The 20,246-nt window shown below is 48.0% G+C and overlaps 2 protein-coding genes across 6 annotated transcripts in view; both read right to left on the minus strand.

The window, feature by feature from the left end:
* Positions 1-2,117: 2,117 nt before the first annotated feature.
* Positions 2,118-5,004, minus strand: INSM1 (INSM transcriptional repressor 1). The gene has a single exon (XM_023626017.2). It carries the CDS (start codon positions 4,820-4,822, stop codon positions 3,260-3,262), a length of 1,563 nt encoding a protein of 520 aa, XP_023481785.1. The 5' UTR covers positions 4,823-5,004; the 3' UTR covers positions 2,118-3,259.
* A 6,735-nt stretch (positions 5,005-11,739) lies between these two features.
* The window catches only part of CFAP61 (cilia and flagella associated protein 61), a 294,815-nt gene continuing 286,308 nt past the window's right edge, over positions 11,740-20,246 (minus strand). For 4 of the 5 annotated variants that reach the window (XM_023626019.2, XM_023626021.2, XM_070247017.1 and 1 more), the window contains one exon: positions 12,221-12,710. In XM_023626019.2, the coding sequence (XP_023481787.1) occupies positions 12,510-12,710 (201 nt within the window). In that variant the 3' untranslated portion in view covers positions 12,221-12,509. Of the gene's footprint in view, positions 12,711-20,246 lie in introns of all 5 variants that reach the window. The other variant, XM_001489672.6, reaches the window with a different exon arrangement.

Below are 20,246 nucleotides of genomic sequence, written 5' to 3' on the forward strand. Positions count from 1 at the left end.
TAGAGAAGTGTGGAGACCGCTGGCAAAAATTAAATCCTTTCCTTTATTTGTTCCCTCTTTTAGCTCCGCCCTCCTTGATCTTGTTAGTTTCCTGACCCCTCACCCCTCCTACCACGAGTCGCTCCCCGCGGGGAGGCTGGGAGTCTGGGCCGGTGTCCGCTGATGGTCCCAAGCCTGGAGCGACCTCGGACGCCCGGGATGTCCTCGGCATCCTTTGCATGTTTATAAAGAAGTGAATCCGTTTCCACTTGGTATCCTATAATAGGAGCCCTTCTGAACTTATTATCCAGGGAAGGTTAACAAAAAAAGAAAAAAGAAAAGAGAAAGAAAGAATCTGCATTGCCTCCTGTGCAATGTCCTAACTCATAGGGCACGACTTTGAAATAAATTGATCAAATTTTTCTATTTTTTCTACACTGTTTAGTTAACTTCAATATACTCCATTTACTATACAATTTCACTTACTACTTCACATAAATGAAATGTTGGTTTCTATTTTAGAAAAGATATATTTGGTCAATCGAAATAAATTTCCACAGGGGACATACGAGCACATTTGCAAACAACCAAATTTTATTCACCCTCGTGAAGGTGGATCTCAGCATTTATGTTTTATGACTATGGAGAGAAAAGCAAAGCCAAACAGCTAACAAGGTACAATGTCTGCAGACAGGCCTCGACTCGTTGTGTGTGGCCAACCATCAGGTTTTTAGGGAAACTTTACCTGGGCACAGCGCATACACTGGCTTCAGGATGAGGGATCCATTAATGTGTGGTGTGACTCAGAGAGAACATTTTAAAAACACTCATATTGTTGTTGCTCAGAGGGAGCAGCCATTAGCCCACACATTTGAGTTTTTCCTTGTTTGATTCAAAGTTTTCAGGACGTTATGGACGCTGCTTTGTCCCTGTGCTTTCACGTTGTGCTGGCACTGAACTTTCGTCTTCCTCTATTTCCCAAACTGGTAAATGTGTGGTCATTGGCGATAAAAGGCGACACGCAATTTGTCCCAGAGGCAACTTACCTGTAGTGGCTTCTCCTTCTTTATTACTGAGTCTGTTTCAAGACCCTCACAGAGGGAGAAATATGTGTTCCTGACAGCTGAGCCTTTTACCCTCTCCCACAGGAAGCTTAGCTTCCAAATCTGAAAATGATCTCTTTCGTCAATTTTTCCTTGCAAGTTTCTGGTGGACTGCCCCTCCCACCCTCATTCCAGCCATTGCCTTTCCAGACGCAGCCCCTTACTGCGCAGATTCCAACATCTCTTTGCTGGGCAAAAATTAGAAATATAGTGGGCTTCAGGAAAAAAGTAGCAAAAACAGATCAAAAAAGGAAGGGAATGTGCAATTATGGTGTTTAACACAGCTCCATAATCAACTGTTTCAAAGACGGAGGAAAAGGATTCAAAATACTAACTGGTGAGCATCAGAATTGTTCTTCTAAGAGCTGAGTGACACATAACGGAAAACATTGTAATTACCTGTTGTTACATTTAATACCCCAAACAGATGGTGTTCCATTTCTTCCCCCAAAATGGATTGCTCACCTGACTGGAAAATCATTTCTGAGACCCTACCCCAAAGCCAGTTGCTTAATTTCAGTTGCATCCAAGTGTGAATTGGTTTGCTTCCCTTACTTTGGAAGTCTGACCATAAAATCATTTCTTTCCTCCAGTTGATACTTAAGGATCAAAAACTACCTGCTTAATTTACTTCCGGAATTACTGTTACAGAGCCCCAGATCATCAGGGAACGAAGTCGCCGCTAAATTAAAGCAGTGTCCCCACATCTTGGTTGAAAGGATGGATTCTTGTGGAGACTTCTCTAGATTTCTCCGAGAAACATCAGCACAGCTTTCTTTCTAACCCCACCTTCCGGTACATTCCTGAGGACCTTGAACAGGCCTTCAGCTCCAGGCAGCATTTTGAGGCTACACCCTCGAACCGTCAGAAGTGCAGAACCTAGCAGTGCGGGCTGAGCTCTAAAAACACACGGTCTAGTGATGGTGGCCGGGTTTTTTCCTTAGTAAAAAAATAAAGGGACATTTGAGAAATCATGGGAAGCTCTATTTTAAATCCTTGCTGAAACCACGTGATGCAGAAATAAATCCACCTTACTTTGACTTTGAAAATATTTTATTTGAATAGTAAATAGTTATACAGTTGAAACAGTTCTATTGAAGCTTTCTATAAATAGCTAACAATTAAGAAAATAATGTATGTAGAAAAGAGATTGCATTTAAAAGTAAGAGCTGTCAGTTGTACAGGGCCTCAGGGCCCTCCAAGCAGAATAAAATGGTAGGTTGTCTGTAATTCGCTCAGATAGGTATAAAAGTTAAAACTTTTAGCAGATCCCTTTAGAAAAAGGCTCTCTTCTAAAATGCACAGTGAAATGTCAAGAGTGGCAGGGGAAAAAAGCTCACCAAAAAAAAAAAAAGATCTGCAATCAAATAATATCATAATCTTCATAATTAATATAAATAAATAAAGAATAAATAACAATTACTCATAAATCAACATATACATTTAGAAGGAACTCATATAGCCCTACCTCAACAAAGATGATCAAACCAAAAAGGCTTACATGAAATATTGAGGCAGTTTCTACAGCATCTTCTGAAAATCCCTCCCCCCCCCCCAGAAAAACAATCCCAAACAGACAACAGTTCAAGGCATTTGTGGCTATGCTAAAGAAAACTCTTTTTTAAGCAATTTGATTTGTTCACATACAAAAAGGTAAAGCCAGACTCCAGCAGTTCACAAGCCATAATAAAGCTAATCGTGTGGGAAGTTCAATTTACAGCCTGTGAAATATAAAGGCATTTCTTCCTCAAGATTCACCCAAAACAACCCGTACGCTACAGACACAGAGAGCAGAGATTGGTAGGCGAGAGCAAACCGCGCTTCTAGACCATGAACACAGCGAATACTAGCAAGAAAAACAGCTCTCCTCGCCAAGGGGAGGCTTCCAACCACGAGACAAACGCGTACAGCTCTTCTCCCTTGTACAGAAAGAGATTGGCTCCTGTTGCGCCAAGAGGGGAAGGGGACGTAACGCAAATGGCGGGGTGGGGGGGTGGGTGTCCAAAAGGAGTCACAACGAGAGGATCGGGGTTACCGTCACGCCACACCGAGAGAAGCGGAGACAACACTTTCACCGGGGGTGGGCGCCCCCGGCGCGGACGCGGGTTCGGGGCGCGCTCTTTTCGTGGGTCTCCAAGCGAAGGCACAGTTCGGGGGACCGGGGTGGAGGGCGCGCTCTAGCAGGCCGGACGCACGGGCACCTGCAGGAGGATCACCTGTCTGTTCTCGGACGGGTGGCACTTGTTGATGTGCCGCGTGAGGCCAGGCGAGCTGTAGAAGGTGGCCGGGCAGTACTTGCAGGGGAACACCTGGGCGGCGTGCAGCAGGCGCAGGTGGCGCTCCTGGGCGCCCTTGCTGGGGAAGGTCTCCCCGCACACTGGGCACAGGTGGCATTCGGCGGACGCACTCAGGCCCAGCACGCCGGCAGCCTCGCCGTCGCCGGCCGCCTCCTGGGGCGCCTTCTCGTCGGGCCCGGGGTACAAGGCCAGTAGGTCCTCGGCCGGAGACGCAGGCGGCGCGCCCTTGGCCTGCAGCGCCTGGTGGTGCGCCAGCAGGTGCTTGCGCAGATAGGCCTGGCGGCGGAACTTCTTGGCGCAGTGGTGGCACTCGTAGAGCCCGTCCTCAGAGCCCGACTCGGACACGCCGCCGGGGCTCGGCGTGTCGCGGTCGCTGCCGCCGCCTGTCGCCTCCCGCGCCTCAGCCCTGGCAGCGGTTTCGGGCTCCGACGCGCGGGTGGCGGCGGGCGCAGGCCGCGGTTTGTGCCAGCGGCGGTGCGAGGCCAGGTTGGCCGGGCAGCTGAAGACCTTGGCGCACTCGGGGCAGCGGTACTCCACGCGCACGATGCGCGAGCACTTGTGCTGCGCTAGCGCGAACGGGTCGGCGTACTCCTCCTTGCAGAGCTGGCAGATGAACTCGCCCAACGGCCGCGCCGCGCCCCCCGCACGGCCCCGCGGAGCCTCCACCGGGCCCTCCTTGATCTTGAGCCCCAGCACAGGCGACGTGGTCACCTCGTCTTCGAAGTGCAGCTTGCGGATGGCTTTGGGCTTCTTGGCGCTCGGGGCCTTGGCTACCTTGGCGGGCGGCTCGGCAGCAGCAGCGGCGGCGGGGGGCGCGGGCCGCTTGCCCGGGGGCCGCAGGGCAGCGGCCGGAGGCAGCGGGGGGCCCGGCCCTGGGCCGCGGGCTGCCTCGGCGCCCGCTGAGAACGCCGTGCCCATCTTGAGCTCGGCGGGCGCGAAGAGCAGTGGGTCGCCGCCGCAGGTGCCGCTGCCGCTGCCGCCCGCGCCGCTGGCACCGCCACCGGCGCCGCCACCTCCGAGCAGAGCGGCGGGCGTGGGGAAGGACTCTGCCGAGACCGGTGAGCCGAGGTTGAAGCTGCGCTCGAAGTACTTGTGCTTCTCGTGCTCGCGACTCACGGGCCGCGTGGGGCTGTAGAGCGGGGCGGGGTGCGCAGCCTCGGGGTTGCCGAAGTGCGCGGCCCGCGGGCCCGGCGGGGGTGGCGGCGGGCCCGGCGCGCAGGCCAGCGCGGCTGCGAGCGCCGCATGGGCACGCTCGGTGGGCGGCGGCGGTGGCGGTGGCGGCGGCAGCGGTCCGGGCCCGGGGCTCGGCGCCGGGGGCGAGGCGCGGGCGCCCCCGCAGCCCGGCGAGAGCAGTAGCGCGCGGTCGCCGTCCTCGCCGCTGCGGACCCGGTAGGACACGGGCGTGGACTTCTTGCTGCGCTTCACCAGGAAGCCGCGGGGCATGTTGGCGCGGAGCGAGGGCAAGGCACTGGCTCGGTCCCACCTCCGCGCTCGGCCCCGGCGGCCCTCAGTGCCCCCGGCCCATGGCCCGTGAGCAGCGACTGCGGAACTCGCGTGGCGGCGGCTCAGCCGGCCCCTGCGCCCTGCTCGCGCGTCCCTGTCCCCGGGCGCAGGAGCCGCTCCCTTTTAACAGGGGGAGGGGGCCATTGTTCTCGCCTCCCGCTTCCCCCAGAGCCAATCAGCGCGCCCGCAGGTCCTCCGCCTAGTAGGGTGGGAGGGCGGCGGGGCGGCAAAAAGGGGGCCGGGACTCGGGGGTCGCCCGGTAGGTGCGGCAGATGTACCTGAGGGCGCGGGGCCCCCGCGCGCGCCCCTCCGCCGCCCCGCCCGGCGCCACCGCCCCGCCCGGCCCAGGCACACGCCCGGCCCCGCCTCCCTTCACGGTCTGCTGCTCCTCTATGGGGAAGCGCACGTGCCTGGGCTTTGTGTCTCTCCTCCGGGGGGCGCGGAGCAGCCAAATGGGCCCGTCCATCAGCACGACAATGCACACCCCCCCTCCCGCGCGGGGATTACCCGCGGGTCGAGAGCAAAATAGCAACAAAGGAGAAGAATGGCCCCAAAATGTCAGGAGGGTTCGAGCCGCGAGCCGGAGCGGAGGGGGAAGTTGTGCGCGCTGCTTGGGCAGGGGCGGCGGTGGGCAGCAGCAAGAGAGGGGGAGATCTGAGTGCGGCCGCTGGGGCGGGAGAGGCGCAGGAACTCCTCGCGGTATTTGGGAAATAATTAAGACTCGAAAATAGCTGCAAAGTCTGGGCGGGCAAGAGCCCCCGCCCGTGCCTGGGATGAGTGGGCCGCGGGACCCAGGATCCAAGCGAAGATGAGACCCTGGAGTTCAAGTTTGGTAGAGGATCGGCTCTGGCCGTCTAACTGCTGCCGAGGGCGATGTTTGTCCGCAGCCTTGGCGTGTCCGCGGGCCTCGGGACGGTTTCTCTGGAGTTTGAGAAACAGTTGGCCCCGCACTTCTTCAATCGCCAGCAGATGCGGCGCTGGAGGCGGGAGGGGGCATGCTGGGCTGGGTTCCAAAAGGAACTTGAATTTCTGAACATTTTTTTTTTAATTTCCCCGTGGCTCAGGGATTGGCATCTTTGGAAGGGCCTGGTCCAGGCGGCTCGGAGCCTCCGCATCGCCCAGCGCTGGGTTGATTCAGATGGAGTTGGCCAAAGCACGAAACGCGCGCGGCCAAAGCCCGTGCGCCCCAGTGAAGTTGGTTTCCGCTCTCCCTGCTCGGCCTCATGCATTTTCATTCCGAGCGGGCATTTTGTCTGCTGGTTGACATCAGATGCTAAATCAAGGGCTCCAATCAAGGCGCTGCGAATAAAGGGGCCGCCTGTCTGGGCGCGGGGCCCCCCGGAGCCGTGCCCCCTTCACCTTTGTGAAGGAAATTAACCTCCCGCTATTGAGCGCCGGTCGCGGCCAATCTGGACGCAAAAGAGACGCGTGCTGCCGGCCGGGGCGGGGGGGTGGGGGGGGCAATCTGTCCTCGGAGGCAGGCTGTGGCCTCGGAAAGGACAAGCTGCCTCCTCCGTGCCACCAGGAAAAGACAACAGCGAAGATCCACTCTCCACCTCCCACCGCAACCCCTCACCCCCGCCCCAATTGGACCCAGACCCGGCCGTTTGCTTCCATCCGCTTCCCAGCCTGGCCCCAAGGAAACACAAAAGGCAGCATCTTTGGGGGGTGAGAGCAGACCCCAAGACTGTGTCGTGGCCCTGATGGCCTATCACTGGGGAGCAAATAGCAAAGCCTCAAAAAATGTGATATGTTGTGAGGAAAATGTCCCTTTATTGAAAAAGAAGGAAACGGACATTTTTCTGCAAAGCTCTGTGCACCCAAATAGATTTTGCTGAGTTTTGCTTAAGCTCAATTCCACTGAAAGTATTAAACTGTTTTGGATTTTCCCTCTGAAAATACCCTGGCGTGGAAATTAAACATTTAAAAAATGCAGACCATATGAGTAATAAGTTGTAATGGGGACGGTTATCAGGATTAGTTAACCAAGGGGTTAATCAAGTTGGTCAATCAAGGGGGAAAATATTGGTGATTTTATGTTTATGATATTTTCTTAACTCAGACTGAAAAGAGAAGAATACATAGAATGAAATGTAGTTTGAAAGCTTTCTGCCTCTTTTTGAAAATGCTAACTGGGAGGAATGCTAGTCCTGAGAAAAGTTAGAAATCCTAAAATTAGTTTATCTAGAATTTATGGATACGTTTCAATCTAAAAGTAACTGTTATTTCCTTACTCCTCTGAGCGCTGATTAATACTGCTGATGAAATTAGAAGTGGAAATGGGATTCCGAGACAGCTTCGGCCAATTTTATTTTCTAATCACGAATTCCATCTGGATTGTGGAATAATGGGGCGGGGGCTCGGCCCGCCATCCCCAACTGACTGCCGAGTATTTGGTCCTGCCTGTGTAACACTCTTTTCATTCAACAGATAACAGGGAGAGGTAGTCACCTTGTAAATCCTTTAAAAATAACAACACCCATAATTGTAAAGAGGGGTGTTGGGGGGGAGGGGAGGGCAAAAAACAAAACCCCTCCTTGAAAGCAGCGAATTCAAACAGGGCTCTGAATTAAGCCAAGAGAATCTATTGAACACTATTGAGATACTGATTTTCAATGGATCCGTTTCTTTTTCTTTGTGGTTTCTAGTCTTGCCAGCGAAAATGAAATCTGCTTTCAGACCGGTATGGTCAAAATAAATGGAAACTTGAAAGCTACAAGTATTAGAAACTAATTTCATAACCTAGGGCTGGGGAAGAATTGGGCTGCGCACGCACGCACACACCAGCAACCTCCCAGTAAGGGCACCCTTGCACCCGGTCGTGGGTTTCCGTCGTCTTCTGCGTGGTTTTATTTTTCAGAATCTCCGCGCCCGCGGGGATGGGGGGATCGAGTCGAGATATTTGTCTTCCTCCGGGAGGAGCAAAGCGCCACCACGCCGCGCCCCGGCGGCGGGCCTCTGAGCATTGCGATTCGGAGCAGGGGCGGCGTGCAGTTGGGCTGGGCGAAGCCGAGCGCCGATCTGCCTCCCTCCAGGGGAGCTTCACCGGAGTCAGCTCGCAGAGGGCTCCAAGGCTGGGCCCCGAAGTGTCCTTCCCAGCCCCCAGGCTACTCCCCCCCTCCCTGCGAGGTCCTGGCCGGCGCTTTGGAAAAGTAAGGCGGCCTCTCCTCTTCGGGTCCTTGCAGACCCGGCTGTGGGTTCTTCTTTTGACGGCTGCCGAGCTGGAGGCCGCAGGCACTCTGCTCTGTCCTGGTGTCCCAGGCTGCCGTCGGGGAGCGCGTCGGGGTTCGCTGGGACCCCGGGTTCAAGAGTCTATCTCCAAGGAGTTTCTAGAAAGCGCGAAGCTTAGAAATAAGCGCTAAAGCGGAGAATTTCGGCCTAGCAGGTGCCCCGGGGGTGTCGATGAGTCCAGGCAGCCCCTGGGAGGCGAAGACCAGAGGGTCCGCAATCGCTGAGCGTTTAGCGACACCCGGGAGGGGCGAGAGGGAGTTGTCAGCGTCCCGCCCCCGCTGCTGTGGACCCCTGTCCCGGATTCACCGACGCCCCGCCCCTGGCCCTCCCTGCCCACGAGCCACGGCCCGGCTGAGCTGCGCTTTACCGCCGCCGGGCCGCCGTCCGGCCCCGCGCCCCCGTGCGCCCAGCGCGCCGGCCCGGCCCGGAGAGGCTTTGTGTTTGCAGGAATGAGGGGTGGCTGCGGCGGTCCCCGGGGCACGCGAGAGCCACGCGCAGCGCGCCCGCCGCCGCTCCGCCTGGCCCGGTCCGGCCCTCCAGGCACCTTCCGGGCCCCCCGCCCGCGGGCCGTTGCCTTTGTTCGGCACATTAGCATAAAGCTGCCATGGATCTCCCGTTTAAATAATTCCACACAAAAGGCGAGCGCATGAAAGAGCGAACAAGGGCGAGTCCGCGCGGCTGCGCCGGCCGCCGGGCGCGGGGAGGGCCGGCGCTCAAGTGTTTCCCTCCCCTCGAGTTTCAAGTGCCCCCGGCAATCTGCTCGGCGCCCATTATCCGGCCGGGGGCCGGCGGGGTGGCTGCCGCCTCTTTTATCCTCCCGAGCGTGCCGTCGGGGCCACCGCACGCTCCTTGAAGTGCCCTCGGGGCTGTTTGTTTTTGCCTCGGGTGGGACCGTCGTGCTGGGGAGGGGAGAGGGCAGGAAGGGCCCGGGCCGCGACTGGAGGGTGGTGTTGGCAGAGGCGACGCCAGAAAATGTGGGAAAGTCATCACCAGAGAATTATGCCCCGACCGGGATGGCACTGAACGTGGGGCGCACGCGGGGCCTGCTTCCACCCGCGCGCCTCTGTCTCGGAAAAGGGACCGACAAAAACCCAGCAAAGCTGAACAGAAAGGCCCCGGCGACCCGCTCCTCCACCCGCCCGCCCGCCCCAGGGTGGACGAAGAGGCAGCCAGGCTCCTGGGGGCCAGAAGGGGCGCCCTTTTCGCCTTGGCCTCGGTCCCCCCTTTCGTGTTGCTACCCTTTGGGTTTGGGGGTGTTCTTCCCCGCGCCCACCCTCTCTCCTCCTGCCCTCCCTCTCGTCTTCTTTTACTCCCGGTCCTGGCCTCCTTCCCTCTCCTCTCCTCCCTCCTGTTTGCCATCCCTGTCTCTCCCGGTCTCTCCTTACCTCCTTCCCCGTCTCTCCCCTTCTCTTTCTCCCCCCCCCCCCGCCCTCCCTACACCGTCCCGGCTCTCCCTCCTTCCTTCTCTCGCTTCCCGTCTTTCACTCCCCTTGTCTCTCTCTGACTCCCTTGCGGTCTCTCTCCCTCAGACTGTCCCTTTCCTTCTTTCTCCCCGTCTCTCTCCTAGGTCTCTCCCCGCCCCCCACCTCGCTTTCTTCTCCTCCTCTCCCCTCCCCTCTCTCTTCCCTTTCCTCTCTCCCGGTCTCTCTCTCTTCCAGTCCATCCTCTCTCCCCCTCCCCTCTCACCCTGTCTCCTTCTCCTCTTTCCTACTCTCTTCCCGTCTCTCTCCCCCCTTCCTCACTCTCCCCCAACTCTTCGCCCCCTCTGGCTCTCCCCCCTTCCTGCAGGCCAACGTGTGTTATTTTATTTGTCTAGAGAGAGCCTATTTGTTCAGTGATGTGTGGCCTCCTGGCCGCCTGCTTTAATGGGGGACGCGGAGGCTTGGTTTCTGTGAGCATTAGCATACAGCTGCCGGCTCCTGCCCCGGCCCGGCGCTCACTTTATCCCAGCCGATCATCACCTCTTCTCTCGACCAGAAAACAATCAACAGCTCCTCTCACGAGGCGACTCTCCAGTTCTCTCCCTGCTTGGCTAACACTCGCTCACCCGGGGCACTCAAGCCCTCTCTCTCTCTCTCTCTCTCTCTCTCTCTCTCACACACACACACACACACACACACACACACGCACGCAAACCCACCCTCTTCTAAGGGTAAATATTGATTGGCTGGCTTTGCATTTTATCCGCTCTCACCTCATCTTTCATTTTGCTTTGCCTTCCTGCGGTGTCTGGGGGTAATATAAGGAGCCATTTTTGGAAAGGAGGAGGCTACCTCTCACAAACCCACATCTGTCAGGGACTGTTAGAGGCATCTGTGAGGCATGGTTGTGGCATGAGATTTGGGGGAATAAAACTTGGATATTTTCTCGTCGGTGTTCTTTGTTGAAAACCATAGAATGCCAGGATCAGGCTTAGAACCTAAGATGTCCCCAGCTCAGCAGCAAATGCTGGAGCACGTAGGGACTTCACACATTCATCTGTCTCTGCAGAATCCATGCCTGTGCACATCGACAGAAGTCCGAATATTGGTCTCTTTGAAGCCTTTTCCTTGGCTAGGCTTTGTCATCAGCAAGCATCTTTATTCTCCTGAAGCCCTTTAAAACAGCCCATTTCAAGTTACGATCAACGACTCTTGGATTCCTTTCTTATTCTTTGAAAAGTTGCTCCTCATTGATAAAATGCTCAAGTCTGCACTTATTTGCTAAAATTCCTGTCCAGATCCAGGAAATTGCTCACCTTCTGAATATGGGACGATGATTAGAATAAACTCATTGACATATTCCGTAGACTAAAATATTTTCTAGACATTTTCAAATCTGCCATGATACTTATGGAGGTTCAAGACTATTTTTTTTTTAGCAGCAAAAGAAAACATCAAATTTATGCATGATTCAGTATTAAGGATGGCATTGTCATTTGGGGTCACATTTATGTAACTAGAAGCTTTTTAATTGTAATCCTTGGTCACAGAAATCATAACTGTTGATCTCTAAATGAGGTGGTTCTGTTCGTGTCCACCCAGAAACTCGCTCCGTTTGCTGATGAATTTGACCCAGGGCCTCTGGGGTGGGGGAGGGCCGAGGGGAGGGTGGTTTTCTAAACTGACTCATCTGCATGCCCCTGCAATCCGCTTTCTGGTGTGTTGGGCTTGCAGTTGGAAGGGTGAACCAGTAGGGATCGCTCTCCATTCAAGTTACACAGTTTGTACCATCTGGCCGAAGTTGGGCCCTCCCCTTAAATGACCCATGCATTTGTGTAAAACACACATGTGAAGGAATTAGTGGAGTTTCTTGTTTGCTTTTGCCTGTCTTAGAAAAATCGGAGTCTAGTGTGCTGGAACAATTTATTTTTGAGAAGTATCAGCTTGATAATGGGTGTATAATTCTGTAATGCCAACTATGACCTTTCCTCCTAATAGCTATGCAATCTTTGTATTGAGGCTTTTGCTAAATGTTAACATAAATACAAAAAAATGAACAAAAACTGGAATTGTGTGCATGAAAACCAGTTTTAAGCCCTGCTGGTAAAAAATTCAGTCACAAATTGTGTTACAGTCTGCTAAAAGAAATCCAAATAAATGAAAACAATCTTATGTGTTGTTCCCGAATTCGTATGTTTTCTAGCAGACACTTAATTTGCTTTATTTGTAAGAAGGGGGATTTCTGACCCACATTACAGGTGACATGTACCAGAGGCTCCCACTGCAAAGCGACAGTGCTAAAGGTCAGAGGAAATGAACCAGATTAATTTCCCACTAGTTTCCTGCACTTTTGTGATCTAAAAAGCTGTGCCCGAGCTGGTGTGTTGATCTTCTAGTTTTCCAGTGCATTTATGCTCAGGACCTGCAACATTAAAAAAACAGGGACTGTGACAGCAGCCTCCTCCTTTCCAAAGTTCAGGTAGACTTTCCAACGCAATCTGTCTTTCCGATGTTAGATTACAGAGTTAATGTCTCATCATCTGTTTTACCAATTTTCCACTCTGGGCACAGGATTTTCTTTCTTATCGCCCAGGAGTATTACTGGGTAAACATGTGAAGACCTAACAAAATTGGTGGCAGAACATTTCAGGGACTCAAACAGAATCACACCCAAGGTAAAAACGAGTTCTATACAGTACAATCTCATTTTATTGCTAACAGGGCTTATTCTGCCCAGGAACACGCCTCGTGTTGGTAAGGTGTCTCCCTGCCCCAGAATAGAGACTCACCGCCGTGCGCCACCTACCGGGATGATAGAAAACTACAAGCATAAAAGGACACGGGAAAGAAATGGCAAAACCACAATGCGATGGGCCTTGGCTATCAAGCCAGGCTTCAGAGAGGTTTCCTTTTTATACAGAGCACTTCCAGGAACTACATGTGTGAAGAAAATAAAGTGGAGACCAGGGCCACGACTAAATGATGCCTGGCCACGCGTACATGGGCAGGTGGTACTGATTGTAGTGCAGGTAGTCAAGGATGCTCTTCTCCACCAGCGGCTTGTAGATGGTTTCCTGGAAAACTCTTTTGAGATAGCTCCTGGGCTTCTCCTTCAGGCTAATTTCCTCATCTTCTATCTGACGGGCTAACTGTTCCATGGAAGGAAGGTCTCCCTCCTGGAAAATACAGGAAGAGGCCAGAGAGAGAACTTAGCCCACAGTAAGAAGGAAGCTTCACTACAATGAAAAGATAGTGCTCAGCTCCCCAAGGATCATTACTTTTTATCTTTTAAAAAACTATTTTTAATTGTGGCAAAATATACATAAAATTTACCACTTTAACCACTCTGAAGTGTACATTTCAGTGGCATTAAGGATATTCAGGGTGTTGTGCAACCATCACCACCATCCATCTCCAGAACTTTTTATCCTCCCAAACTGAAACTCTGTCCCCATTCAACACTAACTCCCCTAGCCCCTCCTCCCATCGCCTGGCAGCCACCACTCTACTCTCTGGCTCTCGGAATTTGACCACGCTAGGTGTCCCATATACATGGAATCACACAGTAGCTGTCTTTTTGTGACTGGCTTACTTCACTTAGCATCATGTATTCAAGGTTCGGCAAGGATAGTAATTTTAAGCTCAATTTTCAGATAAAAATTATCTGTAAATCATGCTTGTTTTAGAAATAAGAAAGGAAGTGATTAAACATTTTTACGTGAAAACTCCTACATGGTTTACTTTACTTGGTTACACTCCCCAAAAATAGGACTTAAAAAAGCCTTAGAATAAATTCCAGGGCTGGCCCGGGGCATAGTGGTTAAGTTCCCACACTCTGCTCCGATGGTCTGGAGTTTGCAGGCCCAGATCCTCGGCGCAGACCTACCACCACTCATCAAGCCACGCTGTGGCGGCGTCCCACATAAAGCAGAGGAAGATTGGCAACCGATTTAGCTCAGGGCCCATCTTCCACACACATACACACACACACACACACACAGAAAGCCTTAGAATAAATTCTTAGTAAAGTTAAATTTCATTGATATCTTTAAAGATAGGGCTGAGAGAATAAAGTTATTTGAAGTTGAGAATCACATGCTGTGCATATCTATAACATGGAATTGTTTTCCAACATTTTGTTGTAAAAATATTCAAACACCGAGGCAAGTTGACAGAATTATACTGTTAGCACCTGCACACACACCACCTGGATTCTCCAGCTAACGCTGCCCCTCGTTTGCTGTGTCACAAATCTGCCCATCTATAGGGGCTGTGTCAAAGAACACTTCACCAAGGTTTGAGCTGCGTGCTTTCTGAACACCGAAACAGTTGACGATTACCCTCAAGGAAGCGTCACGTGGACCTCAATGGTGTGTTTATTTGAACTTCTAATAATTCTTTCTATTTCGAACAGAAAAAAAGTGGATAACTTGCAGAGTTCTACTGGATCATTAATTTATTAATAGTAAGAACTTCGATAGAAAAATAGATTCAAACTGTATGGAGGCATAAGGTAATTATCTCTTGGTTATTTAAGTAAGCCACTGCCAGGCATTGGAGATGATACATTTGGAAGAAAAGTCAGTGGGGGTCACAGGACTGCAAATCAACTCAACAGGACGGTGAGAGAGAAAGAGGCAACTGCCACCGAGAACCAACTGTTAGAGGAGCTGGACCATTGGAGCGCCACCAGCACACCCCCAAGCATATGTTCTGCAATACCTACGAGGTTGGTTCTTTCTTAATTTTTCAGGAGACTTGTATCAATCAAAAACAATGAACTTACAAAAATTACAGAAGATTTGGGGCTCATATTGTATGATGCTGTTCTGCCTTGGGGTAAAAATTGTACATTGACAAAACGGAACTTTTAAGTTTTTCTAAGACAAATGCTGCTCTAGATTATAAACATATTTTCGTGCATTTGCCTCTCAGGGTGTGACCTCTCTCAGTGTGACCGTCCCCACTTCAGGGTGACCATCTCCCCTCTCAGAGTGACACTCTCCCCTCTCAGGGTGACCCTCTGCTCTCTCAGGGTGACTATCTCCCCTCCACAGTGCTCATCCGTACAGCTCACCTCACAATGCCACACACAATACCTGATCTTTTGTGTCTGGCTTCTGCTACTTAACATAGTCTTTGAGGTTCACCCACTTTGCAGACTATCGGTACGTCATTTCTTTTTACGGCAGAATACTTTTCCATTGTGGAGATACACCACATTTGTTAATCCATTGATCTGTTGATGGACATGTGGGTTGCTTCTTCCTTCTGGCTATTCTGAATAGTGCTGCTATGCACATTTTTGTACAAATATTCATTTGGATACCTATATTCAATTCTTTTGGGTATATAACTAGGAGTTCAGGCTAGGTCATATAGTAATTCTGTATGTAAGTCATGAGGAACCATGAAACTGTGTTTCCACAGCAGCTGCATAATTTTACATTCCCACCAGCAATGTGTGACAGTTCCAATTTTTCCATAGCCTTGCCAACACTCGTTATTTCCTCCCCCCCCCTTTTTTTTTTAACTATAGCCATCCTAGTGGGTGTGAAGTGGTATCTCATTGTGATTCTGCTTTGTATTTCCCTAATGACTAATGATGTGAACATCTTTTCATGTAAATCGGTTTACTTCTGGACTCTCAATTTTATTCCATTGATCTATGTATCTATCCTTATGCAAGTACCATACTGTCTTGGTTACTGTTGATTTGTAGTAAGTTTTGAAATTGGAAAGTTGTGTCCTTCAACTTTTTCTTTTTATTCTCAAAATTGTTTTGGTTTTTTGGAGTCCCTTGCATTTCCATATGAACCCTAGGATTGGCTTTTCCATGCCTACAAAAAATACCATTGGGATTTTGATAGGATTGCGTTGAAATCTGAAGATTGCCTTGGCTAGCATTGCCATCTTAAAAATACTGTCTTCAAATCCATGAACATAGATGTCTTTCCATTTATTTAGGTCTTCCTTAATTTCTTTCAGAAATGTCCTGTTGTTTTCAGTGTACAAGACTTGCACCTTCTTGGTTAAAATTATTCCCAAGTATTTTATTCTTTTTGATGCTATTGTAAATGGAATTGTTTTATTAATTTCATTTTTGGATTATTCATTGCTAATGTAGACAACTGATTACTGTATGTCAGTCTTGTATCCTGTAATTTTGCTGAATTCATTTATTAGCTCTAATATTATTTGTGGCTCTTTAGGATTTTCTATATATAAGATCATGTCATCTGAGAACAGAGATCAGTTTCCTTTCCAATTTGGATGTTTTTTATTTCTTTTTCCTGCCTAATTGCTCTGGCTAGAACTTCCAGTACAATGTTGAGTGTAAGTGATGAAAGCAGGCATCCTTTCTTGTTCCAGATCTCAGAGGCACAGCTTTCAGTCTTTCAGAATTGAGTGCAATGTTAGCTGTGGGTTTTTCATAACTACCCCTTATCAGATTGGGGCAGTTCCCCTCTATTCCTAGGGATTTTTAGTGTTTTTACCACGAAAGCATGTTTAATTTAGTTAAATGCTTTTTCCTTTTTTGTTTATTTATTCATTTTTAATTGCAGTAACATTGGGTTATACCATTATATAGCTTTTGGATGTACATAATAATATATTTCGAATTCTGTGTAGATTACAACATGTTCACCACCCCAAAACTAATTATAGTCCATCCCCTCACATGTGAGCCTAATCACCCCTTTTACCCTCTCCCCCTTTCCCCCATGGTAACCACCAATCCATTCCCCATTGCTATGTGTTTGTTTGTCGTTGTTTTTATCTTCTACTTATGAGTGAGATCATACGGTAGGTATTTGACTTTCTCCCTCTGACTTATTTCACTCAAGGTCCACCCATGTTGTCACAAATGGCCGGATTTCATCATTTCTTGTGGCTGAGTAGTATTCCATTGTGTATAAATACCACATCTTTATCCATTCGTCCCTTCATGGGCACCTGGGTTGCTTCCAAGTCTTGGCTATTGTGTATAATGCTGCAGTGAACATAGGGGTGCAAGTATCTTTATGTCTTTGCGTTTTCAAGTTCTTTGGATAAATACCCAGCAGTGGGATAGCTGGATCATATGGTAGATCTATCCTTAATTTTCTGAGGATACTCCATACTGCTTTCCATAGTGGCTGCACCAGTTGCACTCCCACCAGCAGTGTAGAAGGGTTCCCTTCTCTCCACATCCTCTCCAACATTTGTTGTTTCCTGTCTTGTTAATTATAGCCATTCTGACCAGAGTGAGGTGATACCTCATTGTAGTTTTGATTTGCATTGCCCTGATAGCTAACGATGTTGAGCATCTTTTCATATGCCTGATGGCCATCCGTATATCTTCTTTGGAGAAATCTCTGTTCAGATCTTTTGCCCATTTTTTAATTGGGTTGTTGGTTTTTTTTGTTGTTGAGCTGTATGAGTTCTTTGTATATTTTGGATATTAAGCTCTTATCTGATACATGGTTTGCAAATATCTTCTCCCAATTGTTAGGTTGTCTTTTCATTTTGTTGATGGTTTCCTTTGCTGTGCAGAAGCTTTTTAGTTTGATGTAGTCCCATTTGTTCATTTTTTCTTTTGTTTCCCTTGCCGGGTCAGACATGGTACTTGAAAATATGGTCCTAAGACCGCTGTCAAAGAGAGTACTGCCTATGTTTTCTTCTGGAAGTTTCATGGTTTCTGGTCTTACATTCAAGTCTTTAATCCATTTTGAGTTGATTTTTGTGCATGGGTGTAAGAGAATGGTCTACTTTCATTCTTTTCCATGTGGCTGTCCAGTTTTCCCAACACTATTTATTGAAGAGACTCTCCTTTCTCCATCGTATGCTCAGCTCCCTTGTCGAATGTTAGCTGTCCATAATTGTGTGGGTTTACTTTTCGGCTCTCAATTCTGTTCCATTGATCTGTGTGTCTGTTTTTGTGCCAGTACTATACTGTTTTGGTTACTCTAGCTTTGTAATATATTTTGAAATTAGGGAGTGTGATACCTCCAGCTTTGTTCTTTTTTTCTCAGAAATCCTTTGGTTATTCGGGGTCTTTTGTTGTTCCATATAAATTTTAGGATTCTTTGTTCTATTTCTGTGAAAAATGTTGGAACTTTGATAGGGATTGTGTTGAATCTATAGATTGCTTTAGGAAGTATGGACATTTTAAGGATGTTAATTCTTCCAATCCCAGAGCACGGAATATCTTTCCATTTCTTTGTGTCTTCTTCGATTTCTTTCAACGTTTTATAGTTTTCAGTGTACAGATCTTTCACCTCTTTCGTTAAGTTTATTCCTAGGTATTTTATTCTTTTTGTTGCAATTGTAAATGGGATTGTATTCTTAATTTCTCTTTCTGCTACTTTGTTGTTAGTGTATAGAAACACAACCGATTTTTGTACGTTGATTTTGTATCCCGCGACTTGACTGTATTCCTTTATTGTTTTAAAAGTTTTTTAGTGGATTCTTTAGAGTCTTCTAGATATAAAATCATGTCATATGCAAAGAGTGACAGTTTCACTTCTTCTTTTCCAATGTGGATCCCTTTTACTTCTTTGTCTTGCCTGATTGCTCTGGCTAGGACTTCCAATACTATGTTAAATAAGAGTGGTGACAGTGGGCATCCTTGTCTGGTTCCTGTTGTTAAAGGGATAGCTTTCAGTTTTCTCCATTGAGAATGATATTTGCTGTGGGTTTGTGATATATAGCCTTTATTATATTGAGGCTTTTTCCTTGTATACCCATTTTATTTAGAGTTTTTATTATAAATGGATGCTGTATCTTGTCAAATGCTTTCTCTGCATCTATTGGGATGATCATGTGATTTTTATTCTTCATTTTGTTAATGTGATAGATTGCATTGATAGATTTGGGGATGTTGAACCATTCCTGCATACCTGGAATGAAACCCACTTGATCATGATGTTTCACGTTTTTAATGTATTGTTGTATTCGATTTGCTAGTATTTTGTCGAGGATTTTTGCATTGATGTTCATCAGTGATATTGGCCTGTACTTTTCTTTTTTTGTGTTGTCCTTGTCTGGTTTTGGTATCAGGATAATGTTGGCTTCGTAGAAGGAGTTAAGAAGCCTCCCCTCCTCTTCAATTTTTTGGAAGAGTTTGAGAAAGATAGGTATTAAGTCTTCTTTGAATGTTTGGTAGAATTCACCAGGGAAGCCATCTGGTCCTGGATTTTTATTTTTTGGGAGGTTTTTGATTGCTGTTTTGATCTCCTTACTAGTGATTGGTCTATTCAAATTCTCTGCTTCTTCTTGGTCCAGTTTTGGAAGGTTGTACGTTTCTAAGAATTTATCCATTTCTTCTAGATTATCCAATTTGTTGGCATATAGCTTTTCATAGTATTCTCTTATTATCTTTTGTATTTCTGAGATGTCCATTGTAATCTCTCCTCTTTCACTTCTGATTTTATTTATTTGAGCCTTCTCTCCTTTTTTTTGTTGGTGAGTCTAGCTGAGGGTTTGTCAATTTTGTTTCTCTTTTCAAAGAACCAGCTCTTGGTTTCATTAATTTTTTCTATTTTTTTTTTAGTCTCTATATCATTTATTTCTGCTCTGATTTTTATTATTTCCTTCCTTCTGCTGATTTTGGGCTTTATTTGTTGTTCTTTTTCCAGTACCTTTAGATTGTCTATTTGGGATTTTTCTTCTTTGTTGAGGTAGGCCTGAATTGCTATAAACTTCCCTCTTAGAACCGCTTTTGCTGTATCCCACAGATTTTGGCATGTCGTATTTTCCTTTTCATTTGTCTCCAGGAATATTTTGATTTCTCCTTTGATTTCTTCATCGACCCAATCATCGTTCAGTAGCATTTTATTTAATCTCCACATTTTTGTGGATTTTCTTCCTGTAGTTGATTTCTAGTTTCATTCCTTTGTGGTCAGAAAAGATGCATGGTATTATTTCAATCTTCTTAAATTTATTGAGACTTGTTTGTGGCCTAATATGTGATCAATCCTGGAGAATGTTCCATGTGCATTTGAAAAGAATGTGTATTCTTTGGTTTTGGGATGAAATGTTCTGTATATATCTTCTAAGTCCATCTGGTCTAATGTGTCCTTTAAGGCCAGTGTTTCCTTATGGATCTTCTATTTGGCTGATCTATCCATTGGTGTAAGTGGAGTGTTAAAGTCCCCTACTATTATTGTGTTACTGTCTATTTCTCCTTTTATGTCTGTTAATAATTGCTTTATATATTTAGGTGCTCCTATGTTGGGTGTGTAGATATTTACAAGTGTTATATTTTCTTGTTGGATTGTTCCCTGTATCATCATGTAGTGCCTGTCTTCATCTCTTGTTACAGTTTTTGTTTTAAAGTCTATTTTGTCTGATATAAGTATTGCTACCCCCACTTTCTTTTCTTTGCCATTTGCATGGAATATCTTTTTCCATCCTTTCACTTTCAGTTTGTGAGTATCTTTAGGTCTGAAGTGTGTCTCTTGTATGCAGCATATACATGGGTCTTGTTTTTTTATCCAGTTGGCCACCCTATGGCATTTGATTGGAGCATTTAGTCCATTGACGTTTAAAGTAGCTATTGATAAATATGTATTTATTGCCATTTTGTTACTTTTTTTTTTCTGGGTGTTTTAGTAGTTCTTCTCTGTTCCTGTCTTGTTCTCTTGCTCTCTTCCCTTGTGGTTTGATGGCTGTCTTTAGTAATATGTTTGATTTCTTTCATCTTACTTTCTTGCTTGTTTATTATAGGT

Source organism: Equus caballus, chromosome 22 (assembly GCF_041296265.1).
Source record: "Equus caballus isolate H_3958 breed thoroughbred chromosome 22, TB-T2T, whole genome shotgun sequence".
Classification (NCBI taxonomy): domain Eukaryota; kingdom Metazoa; phylum Chordata; class Mammalia; order Perissodactyla; family Equidae; genus Equus; species Equus caballus.